Source organism: Carcharhinus amblyrhynchos, chromosome 11, assembly GCF_965287045.1.
Source record: "Carcharhinus amblyrhynchos chromosome 11, sCarAmb.v2.hapA, whole genome shotgun sequence".
Lineage (NCBI taxonomy): Eukaryota > Metazoa > Chordata > Chondrichthyes > Carcharhiniformes > Carcharhinidae > Carcharhinus > Carcharhinus amblyrhynchos.
In genome coordinates, this window is record NC_137334.1 from 89,146,872 (window position 1) to 89,170,053 (window position 23,182).

Genomic DNA, 23,182 nt, shown 5'->3' on the forward strand with positions numbered 1-23,182 from the left:
ATTGATGAATAAGAGAAAATGTACCACGGAATAAGTGGGACAAAGGTCTGATTCCCAAATTTCCTGAATTCCTGATTTTAGGTACATGATTGTGAGGAAATGCTGACAAAAGATGTCTGCCTTTCTATGCGAAAACTAAATTGCAGCAAGTGTACATCTAAAGTTGCAATTGTACACTTTCTCTTTCTAACTCAAATGCTGGATGATGTTATCCACCTGCTCTCTTGAATCCATTTATAATCCACAGAGTGGCAGAACAGAGGGAGGTCTCATCATCCAATCACCGCTCCCACCACCCTCACCAAGAATCAAATACTGTATCATGTAATTAAAAGGTGAATACAGAAAGATATAAGCTTTCTTTTCAATGTGAAAGATAATATATGTACAAACAAGAACAAAGAGAATTACAGCACTGGAACAGGCCCTTCAGCTCTCCAAGCCTGCACCGACTATGCTATCCATCTGAACTAAAATCCCTACCACTCCGGGGACCATATCCTTCTATTCCCATCCTACTCATGTATTTGTCAAGCTGCCCCTTAAAAGTCATGATTATACCTCCCCCAGGCACCCACCATCCTGTGTAAAATAAAATTTGCCTCGTACATCTCCTTTAAACCTTGCCCCTCGCACCTTAAATCTATGCCTCCTAGTAACTGACTCTTCCACCTTGGGAAAAAGCTTCTGACTATCCACTCTGTTCATGCTCCTCATAATCTTGTAGGGTTCTATCGGGTTGCCCTTCAACCTCCGTCATTCCAGTGAGAACAAACTAAGTTTCTCCAATGTCTCCTTATAGCTAATACCCTTCAAACCGGGCAACATCCTGGTAAATCTTTTCTGTACCCTCTCCACATGTGTGGAATAGACTGTCAGGAACGATCTTTGAAAAGGGACACTCAATTATATCAGAGGTGAAATGGAGTTAGAATTCCATGACCTTAGGATTAGTTGGAAGATTGGAATTGTTATTGAGGAAATTAGACCAAGCAGTGAGAAAGGAGCTATTTTAACCATGACCAGTGATGGATATGGTTAATCATGGTCTCTTGGAACTTTATTCCTTAATCCTGGTATCCTGGATGCTGTCAAGGAATTTCCCCAAGTTTTTCCTGAAAATGGCTGCTTCTTTTTAAAACATTGGGCGGGATTCTCTGGCCTACCTGGTTGTGTGTTGTGCTGGTGGTGGGATTCTCTGGTCCAGCTGCTGTCAGCAGGAATTTCCACTGAAGCCACTCCAAGCTGCGCGAAACTGGGGGGGGGGGGTACAGAATTCCACTGGCGCAAATTCCGTCGGCCTCCACCTCTTAAGTTAATATAGCTAGAAATTGTGGAGGAAGGTACACAAGGTTGTACTATGTAATAGGTAGGACTAGGATGGATGAGTATTTATGGGCTTTTTTCTACATTCTGTTTTGCACGTGACACTCTAGCATTAGTCAAAAGGCAGAGTGCATCTCTCTCTGGCATTGGTCCAAAGCCAGGATTATGAAATTCCCACAGTTTTCCTGGACAAGACTCCTGTGGATTTCTTGCAGTAACTGTACCCATTTATAAAGTAGACTGGAGCCCACCTAAGGCAGGTCCCTGCTTAAGAGGGGGTTACTTGCAGTGAAGGGATTTGATTGGCCTGAATCTCAACACAACAAAAAACAAGTGAAAATAAGGTTATGTTAGCATCGTTCTACATGCAAGATAGACGTGACAATTTATTGGTTGGTAGCTGATTCCAAGTGGAGCTCTTAGTAATATACACAGTTATGGACAACCATGTTGTTCAAAAACAGTGTTAATACATTATTCTTCAGCAGTATAAATCATTGTTGCGTCATTGATTTTAAACAGATGATTACAGACATTTGTACGTTATAGGAGAGACTTCAGCATCTAACCTGTCCACCTGCAGGATACTGAGTAGGACAGACAGCATGATAGCTCCAGTTTCCACGTCGTCCGTGAGCAACAGTTGCAGAAAGCAATCAGATTGAAACACTGCATTGAAAAGGGAAAGGCAGTTAGCAAAGGACGGCATAACCTTGATCCTGCAAATGTTGTGCTGCGGCCCAAATCTTAACAGCTGGCATTTTTTTTTTCACTTTTGTTTGTTCCAGGACTTCATTCTGTGATAAGCTTTCAATGAGATTTTGAAACGTCAAGCTCCATCTGCCTATATGTAGGCAGATGAGAAGTTGAAGCACTGCTTCAACAGACACAGAGTTTTCCTCATATCCTGGCCAATATAGGACCCTCAAACAATTTCACCAAGACAGATTACCTGGCCATTAAACCTCACTGTGGTTTGTGAGACCTTGTTGTGTGCAATCTGACTTCTAGTTTTCCTGCATAACAACCAGACTTCAAAATCCCATATGTATGAAAGGATCTCCATAAATATACTTGATGGGCCGAATGTCATCCTTTTGTGCCATTAAGTAACTTTACGACAGAGCTCCATACACAGTAAACTTTGTGTTATTTAAAGATTAAAGACTATTAAATAATCTTTAGTAGTCACAAGTAGGCTTAAATTAATGAAGTTACTATGAGAATCCCCTAGTCGCCACACTCCGGCACCTGTTCAGGCACACTGAGGGAGGATTTATCATGGCCCGTGCACTTAACCAGCAAATCTGTGGAGTGAGGGAGGAAACCAGAGGAAACCCATGCAAACACAGGGAGAACGTGCAAACTCCCCACAGACAGTGACACAAGCCACAAATCGAACCCAGGTCCCTGGCACTGTGAGGCAATAGTGCTAACCACTGTGCCACCGTGCCACAGTCATACCAAGCAGAATTCTCTATCAACTGGTATTTCTGATGTTCCCCTAAAATGAACTTTACCAACTGGAAACAATTACAAAGTTATCCAAACCTGTATTTGTACACTGTGTAATTCCATATTTTTATGTTTTAAAGAATTAGAAGTAACGAGAATACTATTCTTTACTTCCTGAATACTTGCATGTTCATGCCCCAAATATTGCATTATATTCAATAGGTAACTGGAATGCTGTGTGCATTTTTCATTAACAGGTACCACCTATTCGCCTCACATAAAGATTTTAGTGTATTCTTTTTGATAGTCAAGCTTTTTCTGAACTTAAAAGGAACAAGGTCATCTGGGTAGGATGTGGAGACACTTTGAAAATGCATTTTTGATTTATACAGGCTCTACTGTTTGTCTGGACCTCAGTAAAGGTAACAAATGATGTGGGTTGGGAATCTCCTTCTGTTTTGCTGCGCCGATAACCCCAGTCTGCACTATGGCAATTTATCCACAGACCAAACACAGGCCATTTATTCTTCACTCTTCTCAGCTTCCTAAGCAAATAGCCACAGATACACTAAGGTCATTCTGTTGTAACACAGAATACTTGACCCAGTGCATTTTCTAGGTCAGGCCTGCTTCTGGGATTACATGTAGCTCTTGGCATGAATACACTCAACATTGAGAGCTCATTGTCTCTGAAGAGGGGATCTGAAGTTGCAGCCAGAATTTAAAGCTCCTTAATACTTGTTTAACGGGAAGACCATTTTTGGACGACAAAGAGTCAGAGCAATTAGCAACATGGAGCAGAAACCTAACAGAGACTATGTTACACTGGTGTACTCAAAGCTACAGGACTAAGTGTAACTGAGGGGGTTGACCGTGTTTGCCCTACATAGCATGTTCCATCATTCTATGTCTATATTTCTATACTGCCTGCTGTGATTGTGGAGTCGGACACTTTAGGAACTTTCAAGTGATTACTGAATAGGCGCATGGAGCACACCAGCATGACAGGGAGTGGGATAGCTTGATCTTGGGTTTGGACATAGCTCGGCACAACATCGAGGACCGAAGGGTCTGTATTGTGCTGTACTGTTCTATGTTTATGTCTATTATTCAGCCATGGTCAAAGTGTACACAAACCCCACATATTTGCCATTGCTCCATATCTATTAATACCCTTAACGCTAACAATAAAAAAAATTCTGCTGGATTTTTCCAGCTATTCATGCCTGGCCAGTGCAGCAGCGAGACCAGGGAATCCCGCTGGCGTGAATGGCCTGAAAATTCCCATTCCAATTGTCTCAGAATTCACAGATGTTTTGGTGACAGAGTTCAAGATTTCTATAACCCTTTATGTGATTTAACTCAACAGTTTGGCTTCCATTTTAAAGTCATGCTTTCCTGTTCTGGATTTTCTCGCTCACGGCATAGCCTGGATTTTTACCAAGATGGGGCGAATTGTGAGCCCTATAAACATTGCGGCTATATAGGTTTTTTTTAAGAAAGTGCAAAGTTATCATTGATTACTTTTTTTTTTACACATCCAACTCCCACTATGGTGCACTTTGCTTCTCTATTCTGTATGGGTACGCACGTGCCATGGCCTGGATGGAGGACATGAGGGGCCACAGGGAATGAGTGACAGGACATAGCTCAGCATGAGGGCCAAAGTGGCTGAATGTAGGCATGAGGAGAGTGTGTTTGAGGTGACGGGGTTGGGTTGGGAGGGTTGGAGGATTTTAATGTTTTTATTTTAACTGGGATGAAGCCCCACATCACCACAGCTCGCCTTGGCATTCTGCAGCCTCTGAACATTTTCCCAGGGGAGCTAGCCCAGTTGAAGGAAGGATACATTTGCATTGGAAGCTGTTCGGAGATGGCTGATTTCTAGGATAAGGGGGCTTTTATATTTTTCCTGTTGTTGGGTGCTGAAACTGCATGCAGTACATAATTATATTTCTGACCAACTGAAACATCAGTTCTGTGTTCCAAAATTCTCCTGCAGATTGTGCATTGGTATGAGGAACACCATGGTGATGACTGGCTGCCTAATATGGTCAAAGTAATTTGTGGGACTGAAGGTGGCCATTTTGTTTTTAAACAGTACAGCACAGTATAGGCCCTTCAGCCCTCGATGCTCTGCCGGGCTTTGTTCGAAACCAAGATCAAGCTATCCCACTTCCTATCATTCTGGTGAGCTTCATGTGCCTATTAAATAACCACTTGAAAGTTCCTAAAGTGTCCAACTCCACTACCACAGCAGGCAGTCCATCCCACACCCCAACCACTGTCTGAGTAAAGAACCTACCTCGACATCCTTCCTATATTCCCACCATGAACTTTATAGTTATGCCGCCTGGTAATAGCTATATCCACACGAGGAAATAGTCTCTGAACGTCCACTCTATCTATCCCTTCATCATCTTATGAACCTCTATTAAGTCGCCTCTCATCCTCCTCCACTCTAAAGAGAAAAGCCCTAGCTGCAATGTATTCCAGCTCCTTGCAGAGCAATCTGGTCATTCCCGCACTCCCACTCAATCCCTGTAGTTTATTTCCTTCAAATAATTTTTTTTCTCTGAAATCCTTCATTGTTTATGCTTCCACCACCCTTGTATGATGTGTAAAACAGGTTCTTCCTCACATTCCCCTTCACCTCTTGCCCATAATCTTAAATCTGTATCTCCTAGTTCTTGTGTCATCAGCTAATAGGTATAGCTTTTCTTTGCCTAACTTATCTAAACCAGCCAAAATCTTGCATAAATCTATCAAACCCCCTCAATCTACTTTCCCCCAAGCGAGGCAAAGGCAGTCTTTCTAGCCTAACCTTGTTACTGTAATGCCCAAATCCTTTGATTTTGATTTGATTTATTGTCACACACATTAGTATGCAGTTCTGGTTATACAAGTAACACATTTATCTACAATATGTTACAATTCTCTTCCCCCATCTATGCTAATTTCTCAAGTCTGTTCATGCAAATTGTGCAGAAATAGCTCAAGTGTGCAGGTGTTCAAAAGTGTGGCAGAGCAAAGCTTACTGCTGGCACACTGCTTTGTGTTGTGAAGTAGCATCTGCACCATCACTGGAAGGCTGCAGTCCCACTCAATCATATTAATTCCCAACTGTGCTTCTTCGGAACTGTCAAACCATAGCAGCAACTAGCACACGACACACTTATGCAGGCTTTTATTTTGGATAATAAACGGTGCCAGACCTTACAAGGGAAATCTAGGATTTCTCCCTGCTGACCTCAGCAATAATAAGTGCAAAATATGTATTTTGTACTCGAATGCACAGGCAATTAGGAATCAGGTAAATGGAAGTATAGGACATGAGTTAGCCCCAGGATTTCAAAGGTGCTGAAGAGATAAGCCACGGGAAGCTCTGGCTGTAAATCATCATGATATTGGCATATGTGTAACCCTGGGCTACTGCTTTGCAATTTACTGAAAGATCTAAAAAGGATGAGCAGCAGATAAAAGTAGGCAATCCACAAGATGTATTTAATACCAATTTCTGTATATTACACACAGCAAATCCATAAACTCAACAGTCTGCATATAAGGGTAATTGTTATCTTACACATTTTTCATAAGTACAGGTCCTCCAAAACTATATGGGAAAAAGGAAAGGAAATTTGTCCCCTGCAACTAGTCTTCATATTTGGAAAAGCTATTAAATTCAATATGACCAATTAGTTTATTAGATTTATCTGGGAGAACCCCTGTTGCTGTTTTTAAACACAGTGTCACCACCAATGCTTTTTTCACAAGTTTCCATTCAGACAAATTGTGCAAAAATAGCTCACTGCAGATGTTCAAAAGTATAGTTAAACCAAAGCTCTTTAGTCTCAGAAACGACTGAATGATTGCATTACAAGACGTATTTAATACAAATTTCTCAATGCACTTGCTGTTTCTGTATATTATGTCAAAGAAATCCATAACCATAGCAGTCCGCATATAAGTGCTGTAATTGTTATCTTACTAAATATTCATAATTACAGGTCCTCCAAAACCATATTGGAAAAACAGAAATAAATTTGTTTGGAATCTGCCCTCTCGTCTTCTGCTGAAAGCAAGCACGAGGCAGTAAAAATGATTAATGTCAGAGGGGGTAGGGACAAAACTGATGGTGTAGTGGGGCATAGACATTGTTTTTCAAGTTGAGCTCTGATCCATTATCTCCAAGTTAAGGTCTTGCCTGGGTAGCTAAATATTTTCATAATTTTTCTGTCTTAAATTCATATTTCCAGCGTTGGAAGTATCTTACCTTTGCGTTCGTTGCTACTTTGATAATCGCACTCAGGTATCAGAATGACTAATTTTAGAAACACGGAAGTTTCACACTTTTGTGAAAGCTGACACTAAGAACCAGCTGGAAAATTGAAGCTGTTTTAAGTTTGTTTTTAAAAAAAGCAGTTTCACCTTTGCACTGAGAAGTAAGAACATAAGAACATAGAAATAGGAGCAGGAGTAGGCCATCTAGCCCTTCGAGCCTGCCCCGCCATTCAATAAGATCATGGCTGGTCTGAAGTGGATCAGTTCCACTTTCCCGCTCTCTCCCCATAACCCTTAATTCCCTTGTCTATCAGAAACCTATCTACTCGTGACTTAAATATATTCAGCGAGGTCACCTCCACCACTTCAACGGGCAGAGAATTCCAGAGATTCACCACCCTTTGAGTGAAGAAGTTCCTCCTCAACGCTGATCTAAATTGCACCCCCCTTATTTTGAGGCTGTGCCCTCTAGTCCTGCTATCCTTTCTAAGCGGGAAGAATCTCTCTACCTCTACCCTATCTATCCCCTTCATCATCCTATACGTCTCTATAAGATCCCCCCTCAGCCTTCTAAACTCCAACGATTACAGACCCAGTCTAATCAGTCTCTCTTCATGGGCTAACCCCCTCATCTCCGTTATCAGCCTAGTGAACATTCTCTGCACTTCCAAGGCCAATATATTGGAAAATTTGGAAAGATTTACAGCACTTAAGAGGCTGTTCAGTCCATTGTATTCTTGCTGGCCAGAAAAATTTTATCTACTCTAATCCCATCTTTGAACTCTTGATCTACAGTGCTGTAGGTTCTATAATCCAGTTGGTGAAAGCAGTTACTTTTACTCAACCCTTCTTTAATTCTTTGACTAAATACTTTAAATCTATGCCCCTGGTTTCCACCTCTCTTGTAAAAGGAATAAATCCTTCTTATCCACTCTATCCAGACCCCTCATAATTTTACATACCTCAATGAAGGCAAACTTTTACGCTTCTCACTTTTATGATTCCAGTTGATGTTATAACTGGATGGGAAGATCCCAGATTGATCGGGCAGCACAGTGGTTAACACTGCTGCCTCACAGTGCTTGGGACCCGAGTTCGATTCCCCCCTTGGGTCACTGTCTGTGTGGAGTTTGCATGTTCTCCCCATGTCTGCATGGGTTTCCTCCAGGTACTCCGGTTTCCTCCCACAGTCCAAAGATGTGCAGGTTGGGTGGACTGGCTATGCTGAATTGCCCCTTAGTGTCAGGAGCACTAGCTGGGTAAATGCATGGGATTATGGGAATAGGGTCTGGGTGGGATTGTGATCAATGCAGAGTCAATGGGTCGAATGCTCTCCTTCTGCACTGTAGGATTCTATGATTCTATGAACCCTGACTGAAAAATTTTTACTTTTATTCATAAAATGCAGAACAGAATCACAAGACTGCTAATTTGCTTTCACAACAAAATAAACACTTATTAACCATGGAAAAAAATTGGATAATAATATAAAACTCCTTTACCGCCCCCCCCCTCTATTTTAACAATTACACACATGTTTTAGGATTAACACAGGTTACAAAGTACATGTTAACCTACATTAACACACCACACCAACTGTGGTCAGATACACACTACACTCTGAATCCCAAGTGAATGTCTGTGGGTGTCTCCTCAGAATCCCCCAGATAATTATCATACAGGGGAGGTGATAGCCTAACGGTATTATTGCTTGACTTTTAATCCATAAACTCAAGTCATGTTCTGGAGATATTTAGGGCAGCTCCCTAAAGCTGGCAATAGAGGTGGCCAAGGTGATTAAGAAGGCATGTGGCATGCTTGCCTCTATCAGCTGGGACACTGAATTGGGAAATTAAGTTGCAGCTGTATAAAACTTTGGGTTAGGCTGCATTTGGAGTATTGCGTGCAATTCTGGTCACCACACTACCAGAAGGATGTGGAAGCTTTGAAGAGAGTGCAAAGAATGTTCACCAGGATGTTGCCTGATCTCCAGGGTGTTGGCTCTGAGGAGAGATTGAATAAACTAGGATGTTTTCATTGGAAACTTGGAGGCTGAGGAGAGACCTAATAGAGGTTTACAAATTTATGAGTGGCATAGACAGGGTAGATAGTCAGAGGCTTTTTCCAATGATGGAAGTGTCAATTACATGGGGGCATAGATTCAAAGTGAGAGCTCATAAGTTTAAGGGAGATGTGAGGGTGAAGTTTTTCAAGCAGAGAGTGGTGGGTACCTGGAATGCACTGCCAGAGGAGGTGATGGAAGCAGGCACATTAGCAACACTTAAGAGGCATCTGGATGAGTGCATGAATAGGGAGGGAATAGCTGGATACGGAATGAGTAAGGGCAGAAGATTTCTTTTAAGTTAGGGCATCATGATCGGCACAGGCTTGAAGGGCTGAAGGGTCTGTTCCTGTGTTGTACTTTTCTTTGTTCTAATGTCTTCAAGGAAGGAAATCAACCACCTTTACTTGGTCTGGCATACATGTGACTCCAGTGCCACAGGAATGTGGTTAACTCTTAACTGCCCTTTTATTGCCCATTCCAACTACAAAACTACCTTTCCACTGAGGCCGTTAAGTGGTCAGTTACTGGCCACTTAAGTGCCTCAGCCCACCACTGCTGCTACTTCACCCTGGCTGTAAGAGCTGGTGCTGCTGAGACTACAGCCAATTGGATTGGCTGTCAGTTCTCCAAGGTTGGGACCTCCTCCCCAAATGGGTGCTGAAGTCTCGCTCTTAACCAATTAATGCCCCATCGATTGATAAACAGTTCTGGGGTAGCTGATCCTGCAGGGATGTGTTCTCTGCCGAGTTTTCAGGGTAGCAGTTGTCTGAAGTCTCCACTCACTTGTGCCAAAGAAAACGAAGGCAGCCTATTCAATCTTTCCTCACGGTTAAAATTCTGCATTCCTGACATCATCCTCATAAATTTACAAGAACATGTAAAATAGGATAGGCCACTCCAGCCTGCTCTGCTCTTCAGTAGAACTATTGCAGATCTGATCTTGGCTCAATTCCACTTTCCTGCCTATTTCTCGTTACTCTCATCTCCTGAATAATTAAATAGTATTTTGGCCTTCACTGCAAAAGAATGTCTTTGCAGCTGTACAGAACCTTGGTGATGAGAACACACCTTGAGTATTGTGTGCTCCTTATCCAAAGATATACTTATCATAGAGGGACTGCAGTGAAGTTTCACAAGACTGATTCCTGGAATGGCAGGATTGTTGTGTGAGAAGAGATTGGGTCAATTGGGACCATTTTCATGGAGTTTCTAAGAATGTGAAGGGATCTAATTGAAATGTATAAAATTCTGACAGGCTGGATGCAGAGATGTTGTTTCCTCTGGCTGGTGGGGGCGGGGTTTAGAACAAGGGACCACAGTCTCAGGGTACATGGTAGGCCATTTAGGGCTGAGATGAGGAGAGGGTGGTGAACCTGCAGAATTGTCCACCATGGAAGGCTGTTGGAGCCAAGTCATTGAATATATTTATGGAGGAAGTAGGATAGATTTCTAGACTCTAAAGGCATTAATGGGTATGGGGAGAGCGCAGGAATATGGTGCTGAGATAGAGGATCAGTCATGACGATATTGAATGGCAGAGCAGGCTCAAAGGATCAAATGGCTTACTCCTGCTCCTATTTTCTACCTTTCTGAACTTCTTTAACAGTTCTTGTCAGTCAGGCCTGTGGTGTAGCACATTTGCACATACTGGAATTCATGTATATTAATACACAAGGCCTTGCTCTTTACAGACTGAAAGAACATGCACACACATTGTGCCTGTTTCAGTTAAACAAAATAAGTGACAGTCACTCGCTGATTTATTCCTCAGGGCAATGCCTTGATCAATCGGGGTCAAACTACCTAGTTTAAATTTCAAACAATATTTGGCAGTTAACTGAGAGTCGCCTGGTGCATTCAACATGGCAACACCCCTACCAATCAGGGTTGATTTGTCGACCAATCAGCACTTTTTTCTCACACAGTATAAATTGTTGTTTTCCCCGTTATATCAATATTCTTGTGTAGCGTCCTGAAGAGTGCAACGTGAAAAGCTTTGACATGTCCCTTTGTCAGCAAAACTCAAATTCTGTCTGACCAAAGGGAAATTCCTCTTGTACTTCCTTGGTCACCTAATGTACCTCTCCTGCTACCTTCAGGGCTGTGTAGATTGGCACTCCTTGATCTCTCTATTCCCCTTCACCTTTTAGAATCCTACAACATACAGTGCATTCCCTGGTCTTCTGTGTCCACCCAGCTGCAATAACCTACACTTTTCCCGACCGAATTGACAATTCTGCTCAGTTCAGTGATATAAGATACATGTCCTTGTTCACTATCAACCAAATGGCCATTTTTTTTATATCATCTGTTAACTTCTTAATCATATCCCCTACATTTAAGACAAATTTTTAATACATAATTTGCCTCAAAAGGGAAAGGTACTAAACCCCATTCTGAAAATGTAATGGAGATAGTTTCACTTATGGGTTTCCAAAGAGAATTGGATTAATTTCAGAAGAGGAAACATTTGCAGGGCTAGGGGAAAAGGCGGGGGGGGGGGCAGCACGACGAAAATTACTCTTGCAAAGAGCCAGCATAGACACAATGAGCCAAAAGGCCTCTTTCTGTGTGTAACCATTTTTACAGTAACTTCATTGCAATGTTAATGTAAGCCTTACTTGTGACTAATAAATAAACAAACTATAAACCATTCAATGAAAACACAGCACTATAAACCAAGTTTTTCAAAGTAAACCAGTCACAACAGCAGTGAACTGCAGCAATGGGCAGCCAGGGCTTGTGTTCTGCGTCATGTCTCCGACATGAAGTGGAGCAGATTGGCCTTTTCTGAGAATCAAATGTCTTTTGAAACTTACACATTCCTTGACTGCAATGAACGATTTATCTTCTTAATATGTCCTTTATTGTCTCTTGGTCCATTTTTATCCAATTAAGCCGCTGCAATGTCCATTGGGGCAATTATCTACATTAAGAGTGCTACACACGAGTTTTAATTGTTAGCAACAATTTCTAAAGATAGTTCAAACAAAACAACTGGCTGTACTTACCATGTTGAATCAGTTTATGATGGCCACTAAGAAGCCAGCAAAGGGAACTTGTCACATTGTGGAAATAGCGCAGAAAATCTTGTTTGCTGTCATTCTTGAATGAAGAACAATATTTTAACCTTTTCAAACACTGAAAGATGCATTCAACTTTTCAAATACTTTCTTTCCATGTGATAGCTATAACATTGTTCCTGATCATACACTGCAGTTAAGTATTGTCGAGTAATAAGACGCTCAGTTCAATGCTCACAGAAAGAGATCATTGATCTGAACAAGTCCATGTTGGCATTCATACTCCAATTGCACCCTTTCCCATCCTTCCTTAGCTAACCATCATCATAAACCCCAATTCACTGCTCCCTCCCATGCTTATCTAGTTTTCCTTTGAAGCATCGATACAATTCCCTTTAATTAATCTCCAAGGTACTGAGTTCCATATTCTCAACACTAAGATCACTAGAAAAAGGAACAGAGTAAGCCATTCAGCCCTTCAAGCAGAATTTCATAATTCATTCTGCTATAATGAAATAGCAGAAATGATCTGCTATTTCATAAGATCATGGCTGATCCAAGTCCACTTTCCTGCCTTATCTCCATAGCTCTCTGAGTAAAAAAGTTCCTTCTGAATTCCACACAATATCTTGGTGACCATCTTATATTAATGGCATCTAGATTGACACTTCCCCGTGAGTGGAAACACTCCCTCTGTGTCTAATCTGTCAAAACCTTCATAGGGTCATCCTTCAGCCTTCACTTCTGTTGGAAGGTTAGAGAACTACAAATCACTTACAAGATATTGTACATTATTTATTAAGGGACGTGATTCTGTTTGAGAATGTGAATTTTCTGACAGATGTGTACGCTGTTGAGTTTCTTCAGCAATTGTTTCTAAGTACAAAATTTCAGCCAATCTACATGCTGCACTTTTTATGCACTGTCATCAGAAGGAAAACTTCAGCTTTTAGTGTTTATAAATAAGAGTTCATGAAATATGGTAGACAGAATCGACGTGCATAAATTACCTCAGCAGCCTTGAGAAAACGAGCCTGCAGGCAACGTGCCAGCAACATGAGATTGTCTGCAGCTGACGGCAGCATTTTGGTATAAAACTCTTCAGCATCTTCCTTTGGATTCAGGTCCACACAGATGGTGCTGAAAGGGAGCAATTCAATTCACCATTAACGCTGCTTTTAGCCTAGCATCGCTTTCATCCAGTAAAACCTGGATGCACAACCAGATATCAGCGTCAAATAAGAATTTTTAGCTTTGGCAATCCAACAGATTGACCAAGTGGATAATTTACAATGATAAAATCAAAGCAAGCTATAGTCAAAATTCTTGGGATTTTTGCTTGGAAAAACCTATTCCCAAAAATGACGAGTTTGGATGGTTCATAGTGGTTATGTCGACGGATGTAAGGATTTAGCTGGTGAACACCTGGAGAGTTGCAAACACCAATATAAATCAAAAGAACATAAGTTAAAGCCATGTACAATCATTGGCTGAGGAAACTTGGCAAGTAGCAAGAAGACTACCTGTGCTCCAACGTCAGAGGGACCAAACACAAGTTGAGTGCTTGTTTCTTTAACTGAACATCTCTGTACAGTCTGCAAATGTGACTCTGAGCTTCCAGTCGCTTGCCGTTTTAATTCACTGCCACACTCCTACTCTGGCTTCCTGCATTGTTCCTATAAAGTTTAATGGAAACTTGAGGGACACCAGCTCATCTTTCATTTACGCACTTTCAGACTAAACATCAAGCTCATCAATGTCACGTTCCAACCCCTGTTCCATTCTTTTTGGCAGTTGGTATTCATTCTGCCAATACATTCACACCTCCTCTAGACTCATCTTTCTTTGCTTGTTCCATTAACGCATCCTTTTGCCTTGCACCATTATCCTGTTTGCCATTTACTAATTCCTGCTTTCCACCCATTCAGAGCCCTACCTTCTACTTTCTTTCTCTCCCCACATCTTTTCCATGAAAGATACTGCATCCCACACAATTTTCTAATTCTGACGAAAGGTCATTGACCTGGAACATTAAATTGGTTTCCTTCTCCAGCATTTTCTGTTTTCTTGTCAGTATTCCTCCATTCAGATGAGTGGTTTTAGCCAAAAAACATATGAATTAGAAGCAGAAGTAGGCATTTTGGCCCGTCCAGTCTGCTTCACCATTTGATAAGATCGTGGGTGATCTGATTGTTGCCTCAATTCTGCTCTCCTTCCTAAGCCTTAGACTCCCTTGTCAGTCAAGAATCTAAATTGTTGATTTGCATTGTGTACTATTTCTAGATTAACACACATGCTGGACTGTGTGCTACAGGAAGGGAGAATGGAGATTATGTCATAAACTAAAGCTTCAATATTCCAAACAGGCAAAATAATCAATGTGCCTGATCTGAGAAAAATAATTTCTAACAGATTTCTTGCATTGCAACCGTGAGTGGAATATCAATTGTAGACTCCTGATCTGGTTTACCTGACTATAGCTGCTAACTCTACAGCTGTGGACCAGCTTCCTGGGATGTTGCAGTAGTCTTGTCTAAGCACCAAAATGCAATATTGAACTAGGTCATAATGATAAATGTCATCTTTTAACTTTTGTAATTCTTTGCTTCCTGAGGGATGATCTTGCAGGAATTCTGTAAAAGACACATGGCAAAAGGAGAATGGGTTAATGTTACACCAGAAACAAAATCTCAACACATCTAGAGAATATGTAAGTATTATTAGGGTGCAAATCTTTGAGTACCATTTGGAATTCTGAGAAAATTTTTTAAAAATCTTAACTACTATTTGATTTTAACAGATACAGAACATTGTTAAGTTTGTAGACTTAGGCAACATCAGTATAGCTTTCCGTGTAAAACCTTGAAATCTACACTTCACTTTTACTCATCTCCCTCATTGACCCAACACCCTTTCTGACATCACTCCCTCCTGCATCCTGTGTCCCTTCCAGGTCTTTGTGATGTCCAGAATCGAAGACCAGAATTGCGAGTTGAATTGCTCCCTGTCCAAGAATAGCAATGCAGAGAAGGGGAGTTATCTGGCTCAAGCAGCCAGGTTCGAGTGGCTGGGACCACAGCCAGTCTCCAAAGAGGAGGTAGTTATGGAATCATCATAACTGGCTCTAACACACCAGTGTTAAAAAGCCATACTAATTCTTCTTCAACCTTGGCACAAACTGGATACAGCACCACTCCCGCCTTGAAACTTTTTGGTTGACAATCAGATTTTATATAGAGTTTCACTTGAACTCCCTTTATTGAGCCAAGTGTCACTTTGAATGCACTCTTACATCTATCCAGAAGGTGCTGCAGGTCTGTTTTGGCATTGAGCAATCTGTTGACAGCAATCCAATCAAGCTTTATCTTTTCCAACCATGATCTTCCAAATAGAGCTAGAAAATCATTACAGATCACATGGAGAGGCAACTCCAGTGTTTATCCATTCAACTCTGCTTTGAACATGATGTATGTATGTATTCTTTTAACGCTGCAATCTCTTCAATGTATGTCCTTAAAATCACATCAGCTGCTTTTATAGAAAGCTGCTTCAGCTTTTGTTGGTATGCAGACTCATGAACTAAAGATGCAGCAACACTCGTATCAACCTCCATCCTAATATACTCTCTACTTAATGTCAAAATCACCCACAATCTATTGTGATTCTTCTTCATATTTCTGGACATTCTCATCTTCACAGTCGAGGTTATTTTCTTCCTCGTTGTAAATTCTTTTTGTTGACACAACTTCTTCTTCTTCTTGAAAGTACGCAGATTTTCTGAATACGCTTCTCAGAAAAAACTCATCTAGACCACCTAGCTTTTTCAATATGACTCATTTTGCCACAGTTCTTGCGATGACTATCCTTACTCCAGCATTCACTTGCTGAATGGATGATTTTGGCATATCTTTTGCATGCTTGTTGCTGTTTTGACTTCTTATGGACAGTTCACAACCTCTGGATCCTCATTCCTGCACCAAATTGCGAAGCCTGTTTAGCAGACAGTTCCAACAACGTTGCGATTTCTACTGCTATCTTGAAGTCAAAGCATGTTCAGTAAGCCATTTTCTTTGGATAGCTTCATGTTTGAGACCACAAACTAAACAATCTCAAAGGTATCGTCTAATGACTCATCAAACTCACAATGTGGTGCCAACCTTTTTAAGGTTGCCGCAAACTGAGCAATGCTTTTGGCTTCCACTTGATTCCTTTGGAGGAACCATTTTGTAGTGATCAGTGGCTTTGGTGATCTTTGGCAAGTTATTGTAAGTTTCTGGCTTTGCTGGATGAACAAAGCACAGAGCAAATCAAAGGCTTTATTTAATATTGTACTGAGAAAAGCTGATATAAGCAACTTGTTTGCAACTTTATTCACTTGTACAAAGCACTGAAAACATTCTACGTAAGAACTCCATCATTCATTTTCTTCCCATAGATCTTGATTAACCCATTTCTCTAGCAAGCCAAGAGTGACTTGAGACTGCTAAGTATATTATTTTATTGTCTTCCCAGTACACCTTTTTACCCTGGAGACCGTTGACTCAATTTTTTTCAAATAGCTGGGCAGTACAGTATCCCTTCTTTCAAAACCACACGCAACAGAACTTTTTCTTATATGGTCTTCCTGGTGCTAGCACTCCAATCTTTGATCCTGTTGATGCTTCTCTCTAGCCTTCTAATATTCAAAGTGTGAGGATCCACAATTTTTTTTGTTCTACTTGGGAGCTTTTTTCAATGTTCTCGATCAAACAAAATCCCAACTCATCGCCAATTTTCTTTCTGTAATGTCCTAGTTATGTTCGGGGCTGTGGGTTTTAGACAAAAAGAAAAAGATATGGATTGCACACATAGATTCAACATAACACACAAGTTTATTAAAAGAGATGTTCTCTGCACTGCACAGAACAGAATACAAACTGAAACTAAATGCAGGAACCTCTGAAACACCCTAGTGACAAATCATTGTCAAATCATGTGAGCTGCTCTTAAAGCAATCATACAACCACTTAAATATATAACATACAAATCCTTAAATTACGCCTACAGATTAAAAAGGCAGGTCACTGTTTGGCAGATTCTGAAGAGTTCCAACATTTTCCATTTTTAATTTCAAACAGAGCTTTAACTCAGCTTATAACTGATTTGATTTGAATTATTGTCACATGTATTAGTATACAGTGAAAAGTACTGTTTCTTGTGCATATCGTACATAGAGACAGAAAGGTGATGGTGCAGAATATCACGTTACAGTCATAGTTAGGGTGTAGAGAAAGATCAACTTAATATATGGTAGGTCCACTCAAATACCTAATGGCAGAAGAGAAGGAGCTGTTCTTGAGTCGGTTGGTATATGACCCTTAGACTTTTGTATCTTTTTCCCAACAGAATGTCTGGGATGTGTGGGGTTCTTGGTTATGCTGGCTGCTTTTCCATGGCAGCGGGAAATGTAGACAGAGTAAATGGATGGAAAGCTGGTTGTGACTGGGCTTCATTCACAACCCTTTGCAGTTTCTTGCGGTCTTGGGCACAGCAGAAGCCATACCAAGCTGTGATACAATCAGAAAGAGTGCTTTCCATGGTGCATCTTGATGAGTCGTAGCGGACATACCAAATTTCCTTGGCCTTCTGAGAAAGTACAGGCATTGGTGGGCTTTCTTAATTATTGTGTTGGTGTAGAGGGACCAGAACAGGTTGTTGATGATCTGGGCACCTAGAAACTTGAAACTCTCGATCATTTCCATTTCATCCCCACTGATGTAGGCGGACATGTTGTCCACTACACTTCCTAAAGTAGATGACTATCTCCTTTGTTTTGCTGACATTGAGGGAGAGATTATTGTCGTTGCACCAGTTCACCAGATTCTCTATTTCTTTTCTGTACTCCGTCTCACCATTGTTTGAGATCCAACCAACTTGTGGTGGTGTCATCATTGGAGGGGAATTTGGCCACAGTCATAGGTGTAAAAGGAGTATAAGAGGCTAAGGACACAGCCTTGTGGGGCACTGGTGTTGAGGATGGCCATAGAGGAGGTATTATTGTCTATCCTTACTAATTGCAGTGTGTGGGTTAGGAAGTCTAGAATCTAGTCGCAGACGTAGGAGCCAAGCCCTTGGCCATGGAGGTTGGAGATGAGTTTTGTCAGAATAATGATGTTGAAGGCTGAGCTGTAGTTAATAAATAGGAATCTGACGTAAGCGTCATTGTTATCAAGACATTCCAAGGTTGAGTGTAGGGCCAGGGAGATGGCATTTTCTGTGTACCTGTTGCATCATCAAGTCAACTGCACAATGGTCTGGAAACTGATTGATACTGTACCTGTTTTTACTGATGCAATTACGTCCATCAGTAGGAATGTTTGTTCCCTATTTTCACAGTAACTTCATTGCAGTGTTAATGTAAACCTAGTTGTGACACTAATAAATAAACTTAAACTTAATGATTTTGAATACCTCTCTCAAAGCTCCTCCTCAACCTATTTGCAGAACTGAAGTCCCTCATCTGTGGAACAATTCTTGTAAATCTTTTCTGCTCTCTCTCTAAAGCCTTCAAGTTCTAAAGTGAGATACCCAGAATTGGACACAAGACTCCAATTGAGGCTGGACTAGTGGTTCAGCATCAAGGTTCAGCGTAAATCCCTGTTTTTGGCCTCTATGCCCCTATTTATGAAGCTCAGGATCCTGCATGCCTTTAAGTCACTTTTTCAAACTGCCGTGCCAACTGCAATGATTTGTGCACATTTATCCCATCTGTTTCTGCCTCCATTTTAAAATTACATCCTTTAGTTTATATTGCTTCTCTTCATTCTACAAAAAAACACTTGCATTCAATTCCATCTGTCAGATATCCACCCATTCTGCCAGCCTGCCAATGTCCTCCTGAAGTCTATCATTGTCCTACAAAGTAAATTGGACTGTACCCACTATTCATATTCACCTTTGAATGAAAACTGCCAAACTTGGATAACACACTGGAAGGATAACGTCAAGATCTCCAACTAGAGGCAGCACTTCCTGAAGAGTTGAAGGAAGGGCAGTAGAAGGGTAAAAGACATTAAAAGGCCTGATTCTGTAATAATCTAGTTAATTTGGATAATAATCTAGATAAGAGGGCAACATGGTGGCATAGTGGTTAGCACTGCTGCCTCACAGCGCCAGGACCCAGGTTCGATTCCCGGCTTGGGTCATGTCTGTGCGGAGTTTGTACGTTCTCCCCATGTCTGCATGGGTTTCCTCCAGGTGCTCCAGTTTCCTCCCAAAGTTTGAAATATGTGCTGGTTAGGTACATTGACCCGAACAGGCGCCGAAGTGTGGCGACTAGGGGAATTTCATAATGACTTCATTGCGGTGTTAATGTAAGCTTTACTTGTGACTAATAAAAACTTTAACTTTAAATTTCCTACCTTTCAGCTTTAGCAGCAGGGTCGGGACCTTATCATCCGAGCTTTCTGCAACTTCAGCTGCTAAGTTTAAAATGTTGGAATTCACTTCTTCTTCATCTGGGTTATCTGTGGCTGCACCCCTAATCATTTTGCATAAGAGAATATTTTGTTCAGTGAACAATACAGTATAAATGTTCAAGCATAAAATACAATTCATAAAACTGAACAATTCCTTATCCAGCACAAGCTGGAGGAATTGGTGATTGGGGGGTTGAATTCTCACCTCTTCCTCCCATCATGTGGGAGGCCTGGGTTTGATTCCCAGTCAGTTCAAACTACATGTTCTATTTGGGGTGACAGATTTAAAATTTTGAGCAAGCAATGCAGCAGGTGTGTGAAAAAGAACTGATTTTTTTTAAACGCAACAGTACTATTGGCCAGGAACACAGCCTGCAAGATTGGTGGAAGCAAGAGATAATACTATCTGTAAAGGAACCCGAGGAAAATAAACTTGCCAAGGCTATGAGGAAAGAGCAGAGGAATAGGACTTATAGAATAGGATCTATAGAGTAGCCTGTAGAAAAGGCTCGATAGAGAGTTGGCATGGACTCAATGGGTTGAATGACCTCCTTCTGTGTTAAAGTGACTCAATGCCTCCAATCCATTTTATATGGACCATTGGGATGACATTAGACATTCTCCAAGCATTCTCCTCATGAGTTCTGGTTGTACTACCTAAAGCAAAATAATTTCCCAGGTAATTTAGCAGTTTAGCACTTTGCAAGAAGTTCCGATACTGTGAATCTCTTATGACGCCAATCAGTCTGAAATGGCATCAAACCAATGATCTCCCAGGTTCAGCACAAGTCCTCTTTTTGGGATCTTTTTGGGATGTGAAAGGCTCCATAAAAATGCAAATCCTTTACCTACTGGACTTGGGGCTCCCTTCCAGCAATGCCATGGATAATTGGTTAGAATGCTTCTCCATAGCTTAGTGGGTAGACTCATGTCTCCTAATCCCAAAAATTGAGCACAGAATTGAGGCTGATGCTCTTGTGTAGTACTGGAGGGATTGCTGCAGTCAAAGGTGCTGTCTTTTGGATGAAATGTTGGATTGGGGATGTCCTCTCAGACCCCACAACACTGTTTTAAAGAGGGGGAATTGTCCCCAAAATTTATCCTTCAATCAACACACCAAAAATTTGATTGTCTAGCCTTCATCAATACTGTGATAATAGGAGCTATCTGCAGACATACTGACTGTCATGTTCCCTACACTTCAAGAAATAATTAATTAGCTGTAAAACTCCTTGGGACATCCTGTGGCCATATTAATGCAAATCTTCCTTTCCAGACTCTGCACTCAGATCATGGATAGAATAGATGAGCTTTGCACTCAGGCAAGAAGTTTTTGGGGGCATCCTGATGATGGCACCCAATATACAATCAGAGTGTAGCTTATAAGCCATTCAGCTCAAGGAGCCCATGTCATCTCCACACAAAGACTAAATATGAGCAGCATGGTGGTTAGCACTGCTGCCTCACAGTGCCAGGGACCTGGGTTCAATTCCCAGTTTGGGTCACTGTCTATGCGGAGCCTGCACATTCTCCCTGTATCTGTGGGGTTTTCTCCAGGTGCTCCGGTTTCCTCCCACAGTCTGAAAGATGTGCTGGTTAGGTGCATTGGCCATGCTAAATTCTCCCTCAATGTACCCGAACAGGTGCTGGAGTGTAGCAACTAGATTTTCAAAGTAACATCATTGCCATGTTAATGTAAGCCTACGTGTGGCGGTAGAGAGAGAGCGATAGAGACAGAGAGACAGACAGATAGATGGATGGGTACATAGATAGATGAATAGATAGACGGAGAGATAGATAGACAGACAGTCATGCAGATAGATAAGCAAGGGGTGCTCTTCCTTTGACCCTATAAATTCTTGTCTGTTTAAGCAGAAGCTTATCCAAAATAGCCTTGATTTGGAAAAAGCAGGATTGGATCCGCATCCACCATGAGGGTGCAATGTAGTTAATGTTGAACAGAGGGGAAGGGGAGGGGGAGAGGGGGAAGGGGAGAGGGGGAAGGGGGAAGGGGGAAAGGGGGGGAGGGGAGAGGGGGAAAGGGGGAAGGGGGAAAGGGGGGAAGGGGGAAAGGGGGGAAGGGGGAAAGGGGGGGAGGGGAGAGGGGGAAAGGGGGGGAGGGGAGAGGGGGAAAGGGGGGGAGGGGAGGAGGGGGAAAGGGGGGGAGGGGAGAGGGGGAAGGGGGGAGGGGAGAGGGGGGAAAGGGGGGAAAGGGGGGGAAGGGGGGAAAGGGGGGGAAGGGGGGGAGGGGGCGGGAGGGGGGGAGGGGGGGGAGGGGGCGGGAGGGGGGGAAGGGGGGGGGAGGGGGAAGAAGAATTGCAAAAGGATAAAGGAGGATTGCAAGGGGATGAAGGGGGGAAATTGCAAAAGGATAAAGAGGGGAATTGCAAAGGAATAAAGGGGAAGAATTGCAAAGGGATAAGGGGAAGAACTGCAACGGGATGAAAAAGAAGGGGAACTGCAAAGGGATAAAGGGGGGTGAATTGCAAAGGAATGAATGAGGAGAGGGGATTTGATTCCACTATTGGAGGAGGTGGTGGTTCCAGCGCCTGGAATGCGCCGGGAGTCGAGGCTGAAAGGTTGGAATAAAGTATCATCCCACGCGGCCAAGCCTGGAGAAACGCTGCCCTTTACCCTACCCGGGCACTGACCGCCGGCCCGCTCCGGCCCCGGGCACTGACCTCCCGCCCGCTCCGGCCCCGGGCACTGACCTCCCGCCCGCTCCGGCCCCGGGCACTGACCTCCCGCCCGCTCCGGCCCCGGGCACTGACCTCCCGCCCGCTCCGGCCATCCCCTCGCTCCCGGCCCGGCCTCAGGCTCCGGGCCGCAGCCGGTTTCCAAGGGCAACGCCAAAGCCTCGGCTCCACAGCCGCACATTCGCCGCATCTCCCACTGCTCTCAGCAACCCAAAACAAAAATATAGACACATTCGCACACGTAAATTATTAACCTTTTATTTTCAAAACTAGACTTAGAGATGATTGATTACAAATGGTATATGCTGATGAATCGAATCGGCGGAGTGAACCTGAAAGCCATGTTGTTCAGGTGGAAACTTGCTCTGCCAGGGTTGGGAGTTAGGGAGGGTGAGACATCTGAAAGTTCAAAGTGTATTCGTTAGTGTCACCAGTAAGCTTACATTAACACTGCAATTAAGTTACAGTGAAAATCCCCAAGTTGTCACACTCCGGCGCCTGTTCAGGTGCACTGAAGGAAAATTTAGCATGGCTAATGCACCCTAACCAGCACATCTTCCAGACTGTGGGAGGAAACTAGAGCACTTGGAGGAAACCCACGCAGACACGGGGAGAACGTGCAGACTCCAAACAGACAGTGAACCAAGCTAGGAATTGAACCCAGGTCCCAGGCGCTAACCAAGGCTAACCACTGTGCCCGTGTGCTGCCCCATGAAGATCAGACTCAGACATTGACTAAGTCATAACACTGGAATGACATTTTGTAGAACCATACTGTGCAGAAGACCCATCTTGACTTTGACTCATTGGTCAGAGAACAGACATTTAGGCGTTATCCTGAAAGAGGATTTTCCAATCTGAGTCAGTGTTTTCTTGGGG

At 42.5% G+C, this 23,182-nt stretch overlaps 1 protein-coding gene across 1 annotated transcript in view; it reads right to left on the reverse strand.

The window, feature by feature from the left end:
- The window catches only part of iqcb1 (IQ motif containing B1), a 47,775-nt gene extending 25,286 nt beyond the window's left edge, over positions 1 to 22,489 (reverse strand). Inside the window, exons 1-6 of the mRNA XM_080199532.1 lie at positions 22,379 to 22,489; positions 19,551 to 19,669; positions 14,621 to 14,783; positions 13,161 to 13,290; positions 12,139 to 12,232; positions 1,896 to 1,995 (exon numbers count right to left, since the gene is read on the reverse strand). Of these exons, the coding sequence (XP_080055658.1) occupies positions 1,896 to 1,995; positions 12,139 to 12,232; positions 13,161 to 13,290; positions 14,621 to 14,783; positions 19,551 to 19,669; positions 22,379 to 22,398 (626 nt within the window). The 5' untranslated portion in view covers positions 22,399 to 22,489. The remainder of the gene's footprint in view (positions 1 to 1,895; positions 1,996 to 12,138; positions 12,233 to 13,160; positions 13,291 to 14,620; positions 14,784 to 19,550; positions 19,670 to 22,378) is intronic.
- Between the last annotated feature and the right edge of the window lie 693 nt (positions 22,490 to 23,182).